This window comes from Cryptomeria japonica, chromosome 3, assembly GCF_030272615.1.
Source record: "Cryptomeria japonica chromosome 3, Sugi_1.0, whole genome shotgun sequence".
NCBI lineage: Eukaryota > Viridiplantae > Streptophyta > Pinopsida > Cupressales > Cupressaceae > Cryptomeria > Cryptomeria japonica.
The window spans coordinates 148392958-148415640 of NC_081407.1; the positions used below are offsets into that span (position 1 = coordinate 148392958).

Consider the following 22683-nt stretch of genomic DNA (forward strand, 5'->3'; position numbering starts at 1 on the left):
TTCATCTTCTTCCATTTTCAGATGTTCATACCTGACCCAGAAGCTTTCAAGTTTTGCAAATTTGACTGTGGAATCTCCTTCATTTAGTGTTTCCAAATGATCCCAAATAGCTTTAGCAGTAGACCTATTTGATAGTCCCATGATTTGTTGATCTGATAATGCGCTCAAAAGTGTTTCTCTTGCTTTGCAATCATTTTCCTCATCTTTAGTCAAGTTGGGTGGAGTGGGCTGACTCTAAGTAGGAGCAATATAACCATTCTTTGTAACATCCCAGATGTCTTTTCCAATGCAATTTAGATGTGTCTCCATTATGATCTTCCATATGCCATAGTTGATCCCATCAAGTTTAGGATTGTCCTTCCTAAAATAATTAGTAGACATTGGATCTCCTCAAGTTGTTAAACTTCTGCAAAAGAGGACTAAGATCTGATACCAATTGTTAGGTCCCGGAGACAATTGAGAGAGGGGGGGGGGTGAATAAGTTGTCAAATAAATTCAAACCAAAAACAACTTAACAACTTAATGCTTAATACTGGCAAACCAATTCAATATGCCGGTAGACAGTTTTAACAGTTAATTGCTATACCGGTAAGGATTGGTGCATGAAAAAGAAACACAAAGTCATCAACAACACATAACACCAATATTTGTATGTGGAAACCCAATAAGGGGAAAAACTACGATGGGAAACCTTACCCACAATCAGATGATACTACTACAGATAGTAAGTGTACATAAATGGGGTCTGCACATGCAGAAAGGCCAAGCGCCTAGAGCTCACTGCTCAATCACAAAATGGGAGTCACACTCACTACAGTTGGATGGTTAAATCTAATAAGAATGTACTGCACAAAATAGCATCTTCATATGCTAAATTGAGTACTAGTGTAGTTCTGATTGTCTTCACAGAAACCCTCCTTCAATCTTCAAATGATGTCTGTGTGTATAGCTCTGCTTATTCTGGCATATACCTTCACACAATCCTTTTTCGCATTCCACATCTGATCTTACAAATAAGATCTTACATTTATACCATAAACTAAGACCAATTTTAGTAGGTCGGCTCTACAAGATATTACAATAAAAACATTTTACAAACAATACAATATCCAATGCAATAACCAATTGAACATGTCAGCTTAATGCATTTACAACAATAATTAATCATCTCCATAGCGTGTCATGCTGATCTGGAAAAGATAAACCTGCCGGTGTAACCCTGGACCTATTTGTCGGTAACGACAAATATGCAAATATGAATATACCAATAAACAAAACTCAAGGACAAGATGTCCAAATGATGTCTTCGACATTACCAAGTGTTTTCCATATCATTCCAACTGCCAATGATCATTATATCTTGCCGGTGTACCGGATACCGGTGACTATGCACGAGTCACTTGCTTGTCGGTGAATGTCGTTGATTCTCCAGAGTGCCAGAGTTGATAAGTGTTTAGTAGGTGTTGACATCAATGACAAAACCATAACAAAATACCAACAGAGTCTACAGGATATGATCATAGAAGTTGAGGCTCCAAAGAAGCCCAAAATGGAAAGACCTTGTAGCATACCTCTAAGGATGCTTAAGGAGAGGTGTTTGTAGATATTGTTGCTCCAATAATAGATAAAGACCCCCAAGAAACGAATCCCTTAGATTACCAAGTCTCAAGACTAAAATTAGGAAAGCAAACCAAATGGGGAGAAGTGAGAACTCTTGATGTAGCCATAGAAAAACTCAAAGAAAGAATGCACAAAAAGTATTAATCAAAACAAGAATTTAAAACCAAGGTGGCACAATTTGAGCAATTCTTCAAGGATTTTTCTACTCCATTATCCTCTCAGCCCTCAAGAGTATGGCTACCTCCTTTGATCCTTTAGACCAAGATTAACTCACTATACACCATGAAGGGAAAAGCCACAATAATGAATATATGTGTTATAGAAAAGATTAATAAGATCGAATCATTCATAGCCAAGTCTTATGATTTCTATGATAAACCCGTGAATTAGAATTGATTATGTTAGCCCTTGCTAATGAATGGGACCTAGAAATTCTCAAAGACTTAGGGAGCAATTGACTTAATGAGTGAAATCAAAGAAATGAATAAGAATGAAATCAAGGAGGTAGATATCTTAGGTGATAAGGAATATTGATTTATATAGAGTAGCCTAGATAAGTTGGATTTCAAGTTGGAAATCATGGAGAAGCATAGAACTAAAATGGTAAAGTGTGACTACCCCATGCTTAATGAACATCAACAATATGAGGACTACATAAAGATCAACGTCGGGGCTCATCTTCGTAGGTCAAATGTGATCACTTGGATACCCTAGAAGTCATTCTATTTGAATGGGATAAGAAGGCGGAGGAGAAATCCGACTCAAATAGAAAGTTTGATGAGAAGATCCTCAAGGAGTGCATGGAAGTGATTATTGCTACATACCATGTTTCAAAGGTTATAGGAACCTTGAAGGATACACTTGGTAAGTTGAACAAGGCAACTAGAGTTACTAAATTCTAGATAGATTGGATAGATGGTCTTGATGAGACGTCCTTAGGCTAATGTTTGGAAAATTATGAGGAGTATAAGGAAAGGATTGAGAAGGATCCATCCTCGTAGGATTTGAAATTTGAAATTTTGGATCAAGCAGGAAGTGGAGAGCCAAGTCATAGTGAACTCCCAATACAGTGACATGACAGACCTATATACATGGCAGGAAGACATCCAAACACAGTTAGTAAATTGCAACTAAAATGACAAGTTTCCCTCTTCATACCGTAGTCATGTTTCCTCTTCCTTTGCATGAATGGACTCCAAAAAAGTATATGTAGAGCATGGAGGCAAGTGTGAATTATCAACATTAGTTCCAACAAAGTGTCCATTTTACTTCTTTCAATTGGTAACTTCTTCTTGCTATTTTGGGGGTGATAATCCTAGAATGAATTGAAGTCAACAACTTGCACATTGGCTGAACTTCCTAAAAAGTAGGACTTTTGGGCAAGGTAGTTCCTAGGAACGAGGTCTCCTATAAATTGAGAATTTCAAGTCATTGAAAAGGTCTACAAATTGATGGTTTGAGGCGTTTATCATTGTTTATTTCAGTTTTTAAATCTCTTTTTCTTTGTTCAAAGACACCTTCTATGAAGATATTGGATGTAAGTGCTAGTGATTCACTAGCACATATTGCAGTACTTCGATCTTTTGTGGATTCATTGTCCCATGAGATGCTTCTTTTGGATTCCTAGTATTTCTATCTTAGTAATTGCATCTTCTATGGTTCAAGAATGATCCAAAAGTTATTTCAAGCTCATTTATTTTATAAATCACTCTACACATGTTAATGGTGTATGAGGTTTAAATAAATTTGTGAAAAAGAAAGTTATGTTGTTGCATCATTTGCATGTTTAATTTGATAAATTTGGCATGCTAAATGTTTTGGTGAACTTAATGCTTGTAGAATCATGTTGATATTGTATGCTTAGATAGTTTGTTGGTAATTTGTTTCTCTTGTTCCTTGTTTTATCTTTTTTCTCTTTGTTTTTAGAAGTTTAGCTTAGGATTCAAGTAGGAAAATATGTTTCAGCTAGCATGTTCCTTGTAAAGGTTAGTCACATCAACACTCAACCATCCTTGCACAGTTGTGAACCAAAATAGGAGACCTTGGGAGGTTGATATATCTCATCCTCCCCTCTTTTATGAGAAGTCTAGTAGCAATAATAGGCTTGTGTTGTTTGTCCCATTAGGACCATCAATGGTTCTTGTTGGTTCAACTATCTCCCCTTTAGTGTGGAGTTTTGGTGTCTTTATTTTATTTTTTATAGAATAGTTCACTAATGTTTCATTTTTAGCATTATATTTTACTTTATTTCTTCACTATCCATTGTCTTTTATTCATCTTGGTTGTTTGCGGAGGTAGGAATACCAAATAAAGGGTTTTGATTGATGTAGATCTCTTAACATAGCCACCCAAACCTTTCACTTTGTTTTCTCTTTTGGAGTCTTTTGTAGATTTAACACATCGGTGACCTCTGACCTTTACTTGGTTATTTATTTTAGTTGCTTTAATAAGTTATTATTCTATTCATACTCCACTTTGTTGCTTTCTATACTATGTTATTTCAAAACTCATGTAGGTATATGTTTGACATCATTCTATGGATTGTTATTGTTTGTTCATATAGGATGATAGTGCATCATACATGGGTTAGCATCCAAGGTAGAGGTCTTGTGTAGTTTGCAGAATACTGACAAAAGAAAATTATTGTACACCTTCCTTTTTGTAATTGGAATTTGTATCAAAGGGACATTATATACATTATATAAATTATATAATTTCAATTACAATAATGTATTTAAAGGATAAATATAGGATTTTGTTACACTTTTGATTTACCCAAATGTAATAGGAAATTAAACTCTCAAAGGAAACCCTCTCCTTCCATAGAGTTTATTTTCCCCTAATACAAGTAAAATATATAATAAATCTCAAATTAGTATAAAATCTATAAAAGGTAATGGAAGTGATAGGAAATTTGGTAACTAACAAATATTATAGATAGCATTTGAAAGTGGATGACAACTTGATAGAGTAGAAATATTAAAGATTCTTATTATGGAATAAATATTAATGAGGAGAGGAGAGAGCCAAGCTAAAACAACAAAGGGAAGATGGTGATGAACTTTTAACATGGTGAGGTAGGCCAAGAAGAATCATGTCAAAGAGGAACAAAATATGAGATGGGCATGACATGCCCAAGGAAAGGAATGCTTATGTTAGCCAAGGTTAGACGAGAGAGGAATAATTAGATGCCAATTACATGCGTGAATAATTTCCTCATGCTAATTTCTTAGGTGATCAAAAATCATATAGCTAAAGTTATTATTGTGAGTAGTGCTTCAAGGATGACAGTACATAGCATAAATCAAGACTATTCACTTATATCATCATCGCCTTTTCAATTTGTGTGGATTTATCATTTCTAGAGTATAAAGGATGTGAAGATGTGGAAACTCTTATAGATTATTTTCCTAAAGACTAGACTCCTTGAGCCATCCTTTAGAGGAAGTACAATCTTATTCATTTATTTTTCCTTTTATTTTTTGTACTTAGAAACATGTGCCTAATAGATCATGTTACATAAGTGGGTCTTCAACTATTTTTTGTATGGTGGGAGGACTTGCATGGAAATAATATACGCTTTTTTAAAACTTCATCATTGGACTGTTATATAAAATTATTAACCCATTCTCCTCATCTCTAAAGAAGATAAACCACTACTAGGGGGGTATATTCTTCACCTGAAACTTGGTTCTTTAGGCTTAAGCAAATTTGGCATGTAAGGTTCTAGCCTAAATTTATACATTTTCTTTGCAGTCTAGTTCACTAAGAGTTGGTTTTAAGTGAACGACTTTTTTATAAGGAGATTCCTCATCTAAGTTGCCCCACAATTTTTTCATGTTTTTCAAATTGGACCTTTTTCTTAGAAACTTGCTCTATTTGGATACACTATCAAGTGCTAGTGGCCATTTTGCATTGCTAGTGCTTGGAATTTCTTCATAGCCACTATTCTTTTTCAACTTTGGAATTCTATAGACTCTTTTATGTTTAACAATGCAAATATTTTAAAAATATTCTCTACTAAGAAGAAGAAAGTTCATGTATTCACCTTTGTATTCTTTTAAAACAAGGCGCAAAAGGTAATTGTGAAACTCTAATGCTCCCATAATCTTGATCATTTAAAAAATACTCCATACACCATAATCAAACTTTTGCATAACCCACTTAAAAGTCATTACCCTTATTATCACAATGAAGTTCACACAATGCCAAGCGCTTTCTCTCCCCTATTCAATAGAGAAACTAAAATAGCCTATTGAACTTTTAAAATTGAACATATATTAGACAAGATAACATTGAAGAAAAAACTAGAATAACCTAGAATAGACTACTGTTAGAACTTTTGAAGGTGAACCTCCATTATCCAAGATAACATTGAATTGCAGATCCATCAATGACTGATTGATGATACTAAAATAGCAATCTCTCTTTCCATGCTTAGTCTAACAAGAAACTCTAACGTTCACCTTGTAACTCCTATCTTCATTTACCAATGGAAACAAAGCCAACCCCTAGTTCTTAGTAATATACCTCGTAATGGTCAATTTTTTCCGGCGTTACTTGTGCCTAGGACTAGTCTCCCAATTTCAAATTGACCTTTTCATCGCCGTGAAATTCTTACCGGAACTGGCATACAAAAATCCACGATTTGCTCGGTTAATTCGTAACTCAAAATTTCTAAATAAGCCAAATACAACTGTACAATAACTTCTGTATGCATGTTTATCGCTTCCTTCAATCGAACGAATATGCTGAACTTATTTTTGGTACAATTTTTCTTCACAGACCTCCTCAAAAGAAGAAAATTTGTGGGCAATCAAAAGCGTGAACAAAATAGCTCCATTACCGCAAGAACTGTATGAACTATCACTTTCTTTTTCTACTATTCATAGACTTTCATTCGTGTTAAGACACAGCATGTGATTCCAATCGCTACTTTACAAAAGAATCACAGTAACCACATTGAAAAAAGAACAAAAAGAAAGCTTTGGATTTGTGTAAAGCCGTCACCATTCTCAATTTTAAAACCATGAGCTTGTTTTAATGAACAGCAAAACCAGGCGTAGGTGGGCATCATTACAATGAGACGAGAAACTTAAAACCATGAAATGAAGCGAAGTGGAATAGGCATGGCCGAGCCATGTGGATTAAAAGCTGCACATTCAATTCTTGCAGCTTTATCTTTGAATCTAGATAAGGTATCAAGTGCACAGTGCTTCTATAAAGTGATCTGATTATGGCCAAGGAAAGGAATTCGCCCAGATTCACCTCTTTCAATGCGAGTCATGGCAGTGAAAAGGGAAAGGTACTTCAAGTACAGTGCGAAAAGGCCCTCACAAGACTTATTCAGAATCGTCTGTAAACCCAAGAGGCTAAAAGGGCTGCCATTGAGACCATCTTGTTCTACTACATGCAAAGCACTGAGCAATACCAGTATTAAATTTTGTACTGGTTCCTTTCTGAGAATTTTCTAAATGATTCATGAAATGGCCTGTACTTAACATGACCATGGATTTATCATGAAAATGTTTAATACAGTTTTCTGGCTTCTTGCTGTACAAGGAATTATGTGTATAAGGACAGGACCTCAGATTTGTAACATTCATTTATTAATTTCTTGACTATGGGTCTTCAATACTGGCTTCAAAACTTTCATGCCCAATTTCCGTACTTTCATAATATGTTTCACAAAACAAGTTACTACTTTGACAGAATCTCTTGGAATGGCTGGCCAGAAGGAAGTATAATTGGTGAATTTTCTTTTCAGAACAGTTCCTTAAATTGTAAAACATAAAACAATAAGTCACGGGGAAATCATGAAATCTGTGTTTTTTATTGCCTGAACAGTAGAGAGTAGAGACATTTGTAACCAATGGGGTGGGGTATTCCAAAATCACTCATAAAACACAATGCTAAGGTTGCATGAACATAAGGGCAATCTGTAGCCTTATGGAAACCCTTATGGTTTCATTTAATCAATCTTAGGAAACCAGATCTAAAGAAAACAGAAGATGAGCCAGCGTACATACCCATTGAGGTTTGTGAGCATAAGCTCTATGGTGGCCATCCTTTTTCATCACAGAGATGAAGGCACAATGATATTATTTGAGCTGGTGAGACTTGGTCTTCAATACACGCTGCAAGGTTATTGATTAGTTTCAGCTCAGAAAAAGGTCACCAGTATGTTGACGATTGCCATTAATGGAAAAGTTGTCTGTTTAGGTTCCCCACCTTCGACCAAAATTTGTGCTACTTTTGCAATCTTCAGCAGGAGGTTGAGAGATACACAATCAATGCTCACTAATGATTACACCACATGACAGGAGGAATCAATAAACAGCAAAAACCCAAAAAAGAATCTTTACAACACAAGAGGGTTTGACATGCAAACTTGCAGTAACCTCTTCAATACATTTATGAATCTGCAGAAAAATGAAATCAAGGCTTTCTGCATCGAATTGAATTGAAAAACAAAATCATGACTGCCCATTTGTCTAACATTCCACTACAGCACAAGCAGCACCATTCTTAACATAAGGTAAATCTGGTCCCCTACACCATTCCTGAAGCTTTGTATCATAAATTAAAACCAGTCCTTCCTTCAAGCCTCTAGCACACCTCCCACTCCTCCTCAGCAAGTCATCAATCGACCCTCCAACTTGCACAATATAAACAAAACTCCCCATTGTAACACAGCAAAATTTCAACACATTATCCATCCTTAAAGGAGATGGAATAGGAGGAGACTTAATCCTACTATACGTATCCTTCCTCGCATCATACCTCCACAGAGACAATTCGACTGCATGGCTACACAGCATATAGATATAAGACCCCATGACTGCACAGGCAATGACACAACCACCCATTGGCAGAGGCTTAGTCTTGAGCCAGGTATCTGTCTTGGGATCATATGAATCCATAGAACTCACATACGCATAAGGCTGCACAGAGAATCTGTTTTTTCTCCCAAACTTGAGCCCCCCAATTACATAAAATATCCCATCTACAGAAGCCCCCAAGCACCCATACCGTTTTCTGGGCATGTTCGAAATGGGTCTCCACAAATCAAGCCCAGGAACATATTCCTCTGCATTAACAATCGCTTCCCTTGTAGAATCTCGTCTCAGAGACCCACCAGCGACATAAATCCGGCCTGAAATAACACAACATGCAAATTTCTTCCTGGTACAGATCATGGGCGCCCTACGAATGAGAGATTTAGTCCATGTATCATAAACCAGGGTATAATTAAGGCTACCACAACCAGGCCCAGGGATTGCACCCAGAATAAAGATCTTGTTACCCACAACCGCAGGCTGGGCATACAGCAGCGAATTGTGACAAGTATGGTAATCCAGCAGCCACCCATTACTGGAAACATTGATTGCTCGAGCAGAAAACAGCAATCCAGCCTTCCATGATTTACTGTTCTTGCTATAAACAGCAGAAGCCAGACCACTTCCTGCGCCACCAAACACATAAAGCATGTTTTCCAATCTACCAATTTTTCTCCTAAGGTTGTAATAATCCTGGGATATAAGAAGCTGGTGCCATCTGTGACAAACTGCCATGGAAGACTGCAATGAAGAACGAGGCAGACGAGCCAAGCACTCTGCAAACAAGTCATCTGGCAACAAATCCATAAAAGATGTTTCTTCTTCCTCTTCTTCTTCTCGGTCTCTTTGGTGCTGTTGCCTGCTCAGCTCTGTGCAAGACTGAGGGGGCATCCAGCATGATTTCATCAGCCTGCGCAGAGTCCTACTGTGACAGTTATTACTGTTAGAGTTCGCCATAGCCATTCTTCCTGTATTAGGAATCCTTTTCACAAACACCACAGTGATATCTGCATTGAATGTTTCGGATTCCAAAAGCTTATCCTGTTTCTGTTTGAGGTGAAATGCTGGAGTCGACCTCGGGCTGTTTCCAATCTTATGAGAAATGTGAGCCAAGCTTTCGTAAATGATACCCGTGCTTTTAGCGCTCAGCGGCGCGCATATGACCGTGACCCCATTGCTGCCCGAAATCGGAGGACCGGTCAAAAGGATAAGTCCAGGTTGCTGCTCGCGGATCTCGGGCAGGCATCCGCTCTACTTTTGCTACCGGCGTTGCCGTTTTCTACGGTTGGAGGTTAGTTACTATATCGTTGAGGGTCCCGGTTTTGCCGGTTGCTTCGGAAAACATCACCCTTGTCTTTTTTAATTATATAAAGGGACCCCCATGAGATGTGCTAGGAGGTGGTCCTTTTACCTTGTTTAGGAATTATTAGATTATGGTAGGAGGTGGTCCTTTCACCTTGCCAAGGAATTATTAGATTATTTTATTTTTATTTTTATGGGAATTTGTAGGTTAGTAATCTTGAGTTTTAATTTTTTGATAGGGCAAGCTTAAGGGAAAATAACTTTTAATTTTATGGGTATTTGTAGGTCAATAATTTGGAGCTTAATTTTTTGACCACAAGAGCTTTCATTATTAGATCTACTTTTTTTACATAACATATTGAGGGAAAACAACATTTTTTGGATGTTAATGTAAGGTAATTACATAAAGTTGTATAGATACATGATTACAGATTAATCAAACTATTTGTTGGGATTAGATATATAAATATTAATAAATGTTAGAAGATTGAATATAAAGGGTTAAAATATTTGGTTTTAGAATTGATGTTGAAGAGTCAATATCAATTCTGGAGGAATTGATAGGTTGATAGGTTAGTAATCTGGAGCTTAACCTTTTACCTTTCTGTGGATTTTAATCTAAGGTAATTACATAAAATGTATGGATAATTGATTATGGATTGGATATTTAAATATAAATAAATGTTAGGAGATTGAATATGAAAGGGGTTGAGATATTTGGTTTTAGAATTGATGTTGAAGAGTCAATTTGATTTGATATGGATTCTAATGATTTGATGTAGAAAGTTTGGTATTGTTGTGTGCATTGTATGTAAACCTTTAAAGAATTGTGATAGCTTTCTCGATCAACTAATTTTAGGTATATTTTTAATAATTAGATAGTTGTTCAAGGTGAGAAAAATTAATATTTTAAAAGATTAATAGTATTTTGATAATGGAGATTTCAAAATCCATAACTATTATGATAATTTTAGTGTGCAAATTGATATCCTATTTGATTCATGATAATGATCTTAATAATGAACTAAGTATCATATCTACTAATGTGGGGTGAATGCAAGAAAGTATTTTCCCCCTTTGACGTACTAAGAGGGATTATCATGTGAAAGAAAATTGTAGATAGCAATGATATGGCAATCAAATTGAGTTATTCAAGAACCTCACACACAAACCTATATGAGTTAGTAATTTAGTTTTATGTTTATGCATGATTTGTCACAATTTTTTGCAAGTCATATCTTATAATGCATTTCACGTACCTATCAAAGTGTCTCATTGTAAATATTTGGTCTATGTTTACTTGCACTTGAATGTTCACTTGGCATATGATAACAAGTAGTTGTTGTATTCATCTAGTTGATTTAAGTATTGTCTTAAATCGATACAAAGTTTGTGTGTGTATTGTTTCACTTGTCAAATTAAAATAAAATTCAGTCTTTTAGTCAAAGGAATCATTTATCTTTTCCTACTTGTTCAAGTTTTTCAATTCTTCTTCAAAAAAGAATTTTAAATGTTAAAAAGAGGGGAATTGGATTAGGGAAAGGAAGAAATCCTAACTTATAGGAATGCATTTCAACACATTGAAGGAGTGTTTGGAAGGAATCTGGTCATTTTTCCTGAGTGATAGAAAATGGGTGAATTTTTATGGAGATAAGATAACAACCATGATGGTATTCTTGGGCATGGTAGTCACCTAATTTATGGAGATTTTCATGAGTTTTGTTAAAAAGAAGAAGGCCATTTTGCAAGGAAGTTACGAAATTCTTCTCAACAATTGATTTTTTTATGCATATCTAGTAATCATGGCATTTTGGAGATAAAAACTGAGTTGAATCTTTATTTATTTTAGTTTGTATATCTTGTTTGTGTTTCCTTATTTCAAAATCATGTTTATCGAACCAAATTTCCAAATATAAGATCTAATAAAAATCAATCTTCTTGGGGGTTTCTTTGGTGTTTCAAAATCGCATTTGGGCTTGGGTAGGGAGAATGCTTATAAAACAACATTGTGTTCCATAAGAGTGCATGTATTCAAGAATTTTACCAAAAAATTCACATACCTTATATGAGCTCCCATATCTATCTAGATCTATCTAGATAGTCAAGCTACATTTGTTGGACTTCCTCTATCTGTTATAAATTTCTGGATGACTAAACACTATATCAATTTTTCATATTGGCATGAACAATGAGATTTTGGTTGAGGAAGGATATTGACAAGGGGTAGAATTGGACCTTGCAACTATGGAATTGTATTTTCCTGCTTCATTCTAATATGGGCAAGGAGGATGCTAGCCGAGGTTCTGGAATCATGTTTTATGCCCATCAATGCATTTGCTTGTAAGTTTCTAAAAATGTTTCAATGAATTCATTTTGTTCATATATTGCAATCATCACATTCCATAAGATAAGATTTATTTGAGGTATTTTTAAAATAATCCTTAATTTATGTTTGCATCCACATTTTGCATGCAGAGCTTGTTAACTATGGTGTTAGCATGAACAACAATAGGATATCTGAGGGTGGATATCATCTCTTGAAAAGTGAAGAAAACTCCACTCCACTATTTCAAAAGGCTAGGTCTTAGCTGTGTGGGGCAAATTAGTATGAATATAGTGCCTCGCCAGGGAACCCAAAAGTATTAACAACTAATAACTCAAATACATAGAAAAAAAAATTTCTTTATGAAGGAAACATAACACATCAACTAGCTTAACTCAATACAACACTAAGTAAACACATTACATAACACAGAAGATTCATAGTTACACTATATAGCGGAAGACAATCGCAACACATAATAGAACTCTAAAGGTTCTCTAATGTTTCTACTAAGCAACACTCACTATCCTATGTTAACTATATAACTCATCACATAAAAAGCTATACTATATTCATTTTAAAGCACCAAATGAAAGATTCCTATGACTACCTTCATTAAGAATTAGAGCATATATGTAATTCCCATAATGGACATTCACTTGCAAAATTACCATTGATACAAATGCATCCATTAATAAGGTCCTATTACAAACTTTCCACTTAGAACAACCTCAAATATCTTTTACAATTACCAATACAAATAAATTGTTAGATCATCTTTACATCACTTTTGGATGATACAGTACAAATAGCAATATAATGGTAAATTAGCTCAAAACTGAAATATGAAGATATTGAAAAGCAAATGGTAAAGGTCCATCCAGTCACATACAAACAAGTCCACCAAATATTTTCCCAATGGGTGAAAAAGCAATGCCACCCAACCATGTGGAACCCATAGGCCCTCCCCCCATGCTAGGAGATAGACACAAGGCCCCAATCAACAATCAAGAAGGCTAGGGATATTAGAAATAATCAAACTCACAACCAAGACACATACAGAACACATCATTGATAAGAAGATCAAGGTAACAACCAAAATACCATCCAATGAAGCATCCAAGAACTCCCAAAGATAAATAACAAATAAAACCTTCAAAAAAACTCACAAAAGATTTCCCAAATAAAAATATCAACCAAAATCTCAAAAGGACTCCCAGAGGCTATCACATAAGACTAACACCATAGGCTACTAGGACACACAAAGGGAAGAGAGTCATCGCATAGCCTTGACGTGGGTTACCCTAGTATCCTTTCTAGGCTCTGGCCCCCATTCAATAACTCATGCAAAACCATGCATTCCTTTCGTGAAGACAAGGCAATGCATGATCTAGCCAGCTCAACATCTCAACAAACGCCCAGGCCTTACCATTCTCACCCTTTTCCTATACGATCACATCAGGCCATGAGTGGGGAACATAATTATCTTGTTAGTGTGTAAACCCAACCCAAAGTTTATTAAGATTATCACTTATTACTCCCCCTTAATGCACCTAGCTAACCTAACACATAAAGTTCAAGTAAAATTCAATCCAAAAATAGTATGAACCAACATGGATACAAAATCAGGCTCAGTTTACAAAACTAAATTAGGACTTTCCATGCAAGACCCTATCAACAAGGGTTAAGTCCTAAACTGAAACTGAAGCATAAAATTCTGATTTCTTTCACAATCAAACATAGGAAAGGGCATGAAGAGACCAATTCAACAAAAATGAGACCATTCAGATCCAAATGAACATGAATAATAAGAAACAAGTCCTAAACAATCATTTGGAAGAAAACAAGAGTCAAAATAAAATAAAATTGCAAATTTATGACCCAAAACAGTTATGCACATAGGAGGATTAAAAGACTCCAAAAAAAATTTGATTCAAACCCATTTGAGAAGGGTCTGATAACCTTCTAAAAACACTAATAGATCAAGTACATGGATTCATACAAAAAATTCAAACAAGAATTAAGCAAAATTGAGCAAATAAAATACTAATTCCCTATACCCCGATTTTGACAAAACCCAATATTTGAAATTTAATTTAAATTAAATAATTGTTTCAAAACAACAAATACATTCAATAACACATCCCCAAATCCCCCTAATAATCCATTTAATCAATATTTCAAATTAAATTGAAAGCAAACAGAGAAAATCAAATATCTACTTGAAAACCTATGAAAGTAAGAAAGAGAATTTCGATGACGAATTCTGAAACACAAAATCTTCTCAAATCAACAACCACGTCTCCAAAACATTCAAGCTTGATAAATCCAAATCATGCTTCAAATCAAGTCCGAAGACAATCTAAAAACTACAAATCCCTTTCCTCAATTCACACCCTAAATTTCCTCACAAAGTTGAAATAAAATTTCTTCTCTCAAAACTTCAAAAAAGAAAAATAATAATGGTAATAATAATCAACTCTCTTAAAATTATAATAAATAAAACACAATTACCTAAATAAGGTGCACAAAGAAAAGAAAAAAACCCTAATCTTAAAAATATTAAATAAATAATATTAAATTAATTCCCAAAATAAAATCTCCATAAAACAATAATTCATAAAATAATAAATGATGAATCATTTAAAAATAATAAATCACTCAAAAAGAATAAATAAATAATAAATAATTAATTCCCACTCAAAAATAATAATAAAATAATAGATTGTTTAAAATAACAAATCATTATAAATAATTCTCACGAAAACAGTTGTAGACACCTAAATTTGATTAATTTAATTAATTAAATTTAGTTATCCTGAATGCCTTCAATTAAATAATTACGCATTATTTAATTAATTGATAATCTTTCCTTCTAGCTAATTAATTTTATTAGTTATGCTATAGTCCGCTTTTGATTAATAAATTGGTAATCAAAATCAATTAATTAATTGAATTTGACCCTTCTTCTAGTAATTATGTCAAATTTCGTAGTTTGATAATTTAAATTTTCATGTTAACTTTTTCCTCTTAAATTCCTCATTGAATTAATTAATTACTTAATTCAATTCTCCTACATGTCCCCTAACTTCAACCCCCATCTAACCCTTCCTCTAGCCTAACCCACCTAGATAACCATAGGTTTTAGTTAACATTATCCCTTGGCCTTCACCATATGTGTGCACATTCCCAAAATATCTCAAATTTCCTAAAATTTGGGAAATACCTTTGAATTTGGGGGAAATTTCCTAAAATATGGAAAATAATCCTAAATATCCTATAGCATGGGAATATCATTGTTTTATAATCTCTTTTGGAATAGAACCTTCCAATTTGGGTGTCTTACTCCCAAGGACACATGTCATTCCTTCCAATGACACATGTCCTTCTTAAGGACACATGTCATTCTCATCCATGACACTTGCCATTCTCAAGGACACATGTCTCATTCTCATGCTCCTCCATCTCTCATTCAAGCCTATTTAAACCCCCCATTTTCCTTCCCAAAATCATCCACTTTCATTTTTGTACCCTCATAATGTAGAAATTCTCACTCATATTTGGCATATTCACGTTCATTTAGCAACCATCTTGCATTCACTATCATGGAACATAATCAAGTGTCTACCATATAGCCAGCACACATGAAATTAAAGGAGGAAGATAGAGCTTGCACTTTAATCAGCTTTATTTTGTTTATCTAGTTTTATTTCTTCTTAACGTCCTAATCTTGAGTGTGGTTGAAATTGAAGGAACACAATTAGGTCATTGAGAGGGGGGTGAATTAGTGAATCTTTTCAAATTTAAATCCAGTTGTGCAAACACAAATTATGCAAAGAGATTGAAAGCACATGCACACAAAGACAAATCACACAACACAAAGTATACGAGGAAAACCAGCTGTGGGGGAAAACCTCAGTGAGAAAAGTTGTTGGAGTCTGCTGCTCCAATCCAACTTCACAATGAAATGATTAATTACAATAGCTTATGGGAACCCACCCAAACGAGCACTAATTCCTAAATTTTGAGCACCTACTCCTACTCTGAGCACCCACTCAGAGAATTACAATGACACAAAGAGAAATTTGATTACAATAAGACTCCTTGTTACAAATGAGTTTTGTAACCCTTACCAACAAATTGGAAAGCACTCACTGCTACTCTGAAATGATGTCCCCTTTGTTGTATGTTTTTTGCCTTCTAGTCTCTACAAATCAGCATGATCTTAATCTCAATATCTTTCATATGTACATCTCAGATGACTTCTCTCCTTCTCTTCACAATCACCTTACTCTTCCACTTAGGGTTGCCTTCAACTCTTTCAATTCCCCTCTGCCTCTTTCTCAAGATGGACTGCTTCACTTTTCTACAACACACAATGTCTCTGTATCTTCACTTATTGTTCTTTCACATACCGATATTAATGCCTTCTACCTTTCTTTACTACACTTCACCTTCTCTTTCTCTCATCAACTCAACAATCTATGTCACATCTCATCAATAACTTTCACCACTTGGTCATCTCTATACTCTATTTTGTTTTCCCTCCAAGACTAAATTTAAAAATTGATCTTCTCGACCTCTGAGAAAAATCATGCCTTTAGATTGCTTGGATCATCTGTACATAGACATCTGCCAACAATAAATGTTTTCCACGTGTATCCTTCTGCATTCAGATAATCTTTGATATTGGATTACTATACTTAGTAATCCTTGACCTGATATCTTTGTCATGGATTTTTCTTGAGCCTCTCAACAAATTCCAATTAGTCCTCCATTAAATGTAGCTTGCTTCATTTTCAACCTACCTTGATTTGATTGAAATCAACATGCGATCCATTATGATATCTTGTCGACAGAAGCCTTCCAGATCTCCTCGAGCTACTCAGCTAGTCCTCTACTTGTTCAACATTAACTGCGGTCACCTCTCTCATTCAATTCTACAACCTGATTGGATTGGCCAACTAACTATCACTCTGCGTGCATCCACATAGTCATTCTCTATCGACAATGGTTTCATCTCTTGATTCGTCCTACACTTGCCACATCAATAGCTTTTCCAACTTCACCATCAGATCTCCTTTGGTCAACATTCACATGAGAAACTTCAAGTCAACATTATCATATTCGTGACTAACTCTGCATGTTACTCGCTTTCCTTACGTTTTCAGCAGTTTGAATAACATAGGGTGTGATATGCATTGTCTATGTGTGTTATATGCACGACATACCATCCATCTGCAGGTCTGCGAGTGACATGCCACACCTTTGGCCGATGACTATGGATTTTTGGAGTTCATATATCTTTTCCAATGACTGCAGAGTTTTGGAGCTCATACATCCTTTCCGCAGTTCTGTAGGTGACATGGTTGCCATCATGTGTGGTCTTGCAGAGTCACAAAGGTCACTTTACCGCACAACTATAGGTGAAGTGGCCGAAGTGGGCTCCACTCACTTGATCAATGGTTTTCGTAGTGTCACGACCTCCTTTCCTCTAACAAACAATCTCCTTATGGAAGAATGCCTACCATTGGATCTGCAGTGCCTTAACACACACCTGTCGCCAACTTGGCCAAAAAGGGGTCCACATGTTCTTTTCAACCATAGCTAGTTTGGACGAAGTGGGGTCCACCCACTTAATCAATGACTATTGTTGCACCATGGCCTCCTCCCCTCTGATGCATAAACTCCCCATAAATGCATGCCCATCGTAGATCTAATGTCAATGGAGACGAAGTGGGATCCACCCTCATGGATATTCAAAGACCGATGATCAACATATATCGATACACCATGGCCTCCTCCTTTCTGACACAAAATCTTTCCATGTAAAAACACTGACCTTTGGATCTGACCTTGGTGGACACAATGCGTTATGCTACACAGTAACGTATACGACTAATACAACATGAACGATAACATAGTGTGTTGGCCAATACTGCAAATAGACTTTTTTTGAGTCTTCACTATTTACCCAATACCTTTACCACACTATGGCCTGTGCCTTCTTTGTCCAATTGTCATCAGCCTTCTCACATTCATCTTGCACACATGCACTTAAATCTGCAACTCATCTCTTCTGCAACCTACAACTTGACCTTGTTGACATCAATGACAACTAAGGGCACACACCTTACAACAACAACCCCAGTGCAAGTGAGGGGTTTGAACCTATGACCAAGCTCTGATACCACTTGTTACAAGTATGGTTGTCGTTGAACCAAAAGATCGACCTGTTAATGCCTGATATAGCCACTAGACTTATATAATCCACAGGAGGTGATTAAGACATGTCACAAACCTGAGCGTTGTGCTGCATAGCACAAGGAGACCAAGGGCACACACCTTGCAACAATATGTGTATGTTGATTGCTTTGTTTATATTTTCAGTCTCTTAGTTTATATTCACAATTTTTTGCATACATTTCTGCCATGCCTAATGGGACTCACTTCATGAGTCCAATCTCATGTTTTTTGTTGTTTCATTGTGTTTGTTGACAAACTTTTAGTACTTGTAGGCAAAAACATGATAATTTAAGTGGATTTCTGCCTGCGGTGGTCTGATTTTTTGAATATCCAATTCACAAAAACAACGGGATTGATTTCCAAAATGGCGAGATTGCTTGGTGAAACAATAACAATGCATTCCCGTCGTCCTTGGTAGGTATAATTTTTTATGGTTTTAAATTTTGTGTTTCTATTCTGTGTTCGATTGAATTTTGTTTATCAAAAATAGCGGGATTGATCTTATAAGTGGTGGGATTGCATCTCTGTATTTTTTATGTTTTTAATGTTTTCTACTGAATGTTTATTTACCAGTAAAGTAGCGGGATTGCTCTGTGTTTTTCTTTCTATCATTTTCTCGAATCAAGATTTTCTCAGTTTGTTCCTAACTCGCTAATATGTTGTTTTCTGGTTTTTGGCTAACATTTGATACAAGTTTGATAGCAGAAGACCCAAACACTTGAAACACTAACTTGTGTGTTGCAGAACCGCCAAAGCGGGGTGCAGTTGCCAAAATATTTTTGTTAAAATGAATCATGTCTTCTTTTAGTAAGAAAACACTTCAATTTGATAAGGAAAATAAATAGTTGTCTTTCATGTCTGGCACACTTATGCATGTAGAGTGGTCCTACTGTTAACACACACTATCCTCTCCCTTAGCTCTTGTGGTCCTGGGTGAAAGAGAAAAGTGTAAACAATGTTCATTTTTTACTTTTTAGGTAGAAGGGTTTGCCTCATGAGTAGCCAATAAGGCTGGGTGAGAGGGAATGACCCAAGTGGTACTCTTTCAGTCCGCAATATAAATATTCATGATTTTGGTGAAATCCATAATCAACTGGTGCCACTCTGTTATGATGATTGTTTCCCTCAGTATTTCCATGCAAATAGCTTTGTGATCTTGATTAAAGTCAAAATCCCTAGCGCTTGTTTGGCAAATGCATAAAAGCATGTGTTCTACAGGCTGGGATATCTCTTAAATGAGCTAGCCACCACATGTATAACCACCAGATTTACCCCAAAATTACCTCCACTACGAACCAAATTTGTTTCTAGTTGCCAAAAAACCTTCTACTTGTTGACTCAGGTGTTGTCATACATGCATACTAAAGAAACCCCTCATGTACCCTTCAACTTGAGATAGTAAATTTCTCAGGATCTTCAGGTCCTTAGAAATTCAAAGATTGGCATTCTCGAGAAGTGTGTGTCATGGAGTGGAGCCAGTGCTACCAAGATTTTATCTATCCAACTGAATGTGGTATTCAAGCCAAGGGGATTCAATAAGTACTGCCATTTGACTAGCCTAGGAAGTACATGATTGTTAATGCATTTATCATAATCATGTGCTTGTTGTGATTGGTGTCATTGATATCTTTTGTCAAAAACAAGATGAAGAAAATGTGATGGTATGATGAATCAATAAGGATTCAGACAACTAGTGAGAGGGGGGGGGTGAATTAGTAGATAGAAGACTGACTAAACTTTCACCAAACTTAAAAACAACCTCTCAAGTCAAACTCAGAATTGACTGGTTCAAACACTAAACTACAAATTGTAATATCATTGTCAAGTATATCGATTGCCTGTCATAACAGAATAACAATATAACAACTCTGAAACTTTCAAAACCTTTTAACAAAAACATTCAAATACTTTACTGAACAAAGTAAAAGCACATTTCAGATTGCTGCCAGTCATCTTATCATATCTAAGTGGATTTAGCAGTTAAGCAAATTAACCATAGCAAACATAACCACAAAAACATTCATCACTTGACACAATGATTTTGACATGGAAACCCAAATGGGAAAAACCACTGTGGGGATGAATACTCACAAGTATTCTGAACTCTTCTGAAGTTCGCCCTGTTAGGAGCCAAGCCTATTAAAGCTTTTACAAAAACTCTTGTTAATAACATATCCTATTAGGGACCACTCAGTTAAGGGATTGACTATAATGCCCTATTAGAAGCAATACCCTGTTACGAGAAATCTCGGTAGAGGATTTGGAATCCAAAGCTAATGGATCACCTGGTTAGAGGATTTAGATAGCACTAAGCCTATTAAAGCTTACCCTGTTAAGGGATTTGACTGTTGTAATTGTTAGAGAACAACATGGGTTTGTTGATTTGGTGAATAACACTACTCTACTTGATCAGATCCTTTTTATGTTCCTATCTGCCTTCACACATACTGCAGATAAACCTTCTGGTTCGGCAACAAATTACACTTAACCAATTTTGCCAACACTACAACAAAACAACTCATTGACCTTATAAGCAAAAAAATAGGTCGGTAACACATCACAAACCTAAGATGTCATAGAGATTACAAACAAATCAGTTCAAGTATGAGCATTAGATTACATAGCAATCATTGCACATGATCCAAGACAACCTCGATTGCTCCTTGATCACTGCTTCATCGATCCCTGTAACTCATCACGCGGTTTCCACCTCATGCAATGTACTCGCTCATTCCCAAGATAAAACCGTTATCTCTACACGCCAAAAACCATTTGAAACTCTTCACATATAATATGCATACATGGCATAATCATTACCGCTCACCATTTGATCATAAACCAATACATCTAATTCACCAAGCTCCATCGGTTAGGGTTTGGCACATCAACAGGTAGGGTTACCGGTTGATCTCACTTCTTCTCAAGTAATATCGGGTTCCTTCATTAGCTCACCTACCGGTTGCAAAACATGATCATTACCGGTTATAATTGACATCAATGACAACATGATAGTTCATCATTGCAATCTTCATGCAAATGCCAACAATCTCCCCCTTTGTCATTGATGGCAATACAAGTATCAATACCCTTGACTATGATGATTATGTATAGGAATCTTGGTTTACATTTTACCATGTACTCTCCTTCAACTGAGTCTTCATGTCTTCATTTGGTAACTGGCTATAGACCTTTTCTCTATCAATCATACAATTCTTCTCCCCATAATCATATAGTTCTCCCCCTTTCACAACAATGCCAAAGTGAAAGTAAAACATGCAGTGTCATACATCATTATTCTGCATCAACAATTTGCAACTTGATGCTCCCCCTATGGAATAAATCCACTCTACACCAATCCTGCTACAAGATTCTTCAATTAGCTTTGGGACTGATGTATTCCATATTAGCTCAATTGACTTCATGTAGGGGCACAACCCCTAGCTGACCTCTAAGATACTCAAAAGTACTCTTAGGTAGAGGTTTAGTAAAGATATCTGCTAGCTGCTCCTTGGTAGATACATGCTCCAATAATACATATTTACTCTGTACTTTCTCTCTTAAGAAATGATATTTCAACTCAATATGCTTGGTTCTAGCATGCAACACCGGGTTCTTGGAAATATTTATTGCACTAGTGTTGTCAAATAAAATATTTACCTGGTTCTGTAATCTTCAGGCTGAATCCTTCCAAAATGTGTTTCATCTAGATTGCCTAGGTACAATTCATATATGCTGCAACATATTTAGCTTAAGCAATGGACTGTGATATACAACTCTGCTTCTTGCTGCTCCAAGATATATCCTTTTGGTTGCTATCAAGTGTGTCTCCTTTGGATTCTTCTAAAATCTGGCAACTAAACTAACTACATAAGTAATATCCGGTCTACTGTGAACAACATAATGCAATTCCTCTATTATTGATCTATATTCCTTTTCATCAACAAATGCGACATCATCCTCCTTAGACAATTTACAACTTGTAACCATTGGTGTCCCAACTAGTTTACAGTCACTCATTCCAAATGTTTTCAATACCTCTTTCACATACTTAGACTGTGTGATAAAAATACCACTCTTCATCTGCTGAATTTGCAAACCTATGAAGAATTTAATCTCTCCTACTAGAGACATTTCAAGTTCACTTTTCATCTCATTTGCAAAGTCATCACTCATGTCATCACTACCTCCAAATATGATCATCTACAAACACTTCACTCACCAGTATCTTATCTCCTTCCGATTTGAGATATATATTGTTGTCTTCACTGGTTCTCTGAAAACCTATCTTCATCAGGTGTGAATGTAGCCTTTCATACCATGCTCTCGGTGCTTGCTTCAAACCTTATAGTGCCT

At 35.8% G+C, this 22683-nt stretch overlaps 1 protein-coding gene across 1 annotated transcript; it reads right to left on the bottom strand.

The window, feature by feature from the left end:
* Positions 1 to 7432: 7432 nt before the first annotated feature.
* LOC131060304 (F-box/kelch-repeat protein At5g26960) lies at positions 7433 to 9709 on the bottom strand. The gene has a single exon (XM_057993477.2). The coding sequence runs from the start codon at positions 9420 to 9422 to the stop codon at positions 8115 to 8117; it is 1308 nt and encodes a 435-aa protein (XP_057849460.1). The 5' UTR covers positions 9423 to 9709; the 3' UTR covers positions 7433 to 8114.
* Positions 9710 to 22683: the final 12974 nt, after the last annotated feature.

Excerpts from the sequence above, each read along its gene's own strand:
- LOC131060304 (XM_057993477.2), bottom strand. The coding sequence starts at position 9,422 with ATGGCTATGGCGAACTCTAACAGTAATAACTGTCACAGTAGGACTCTG.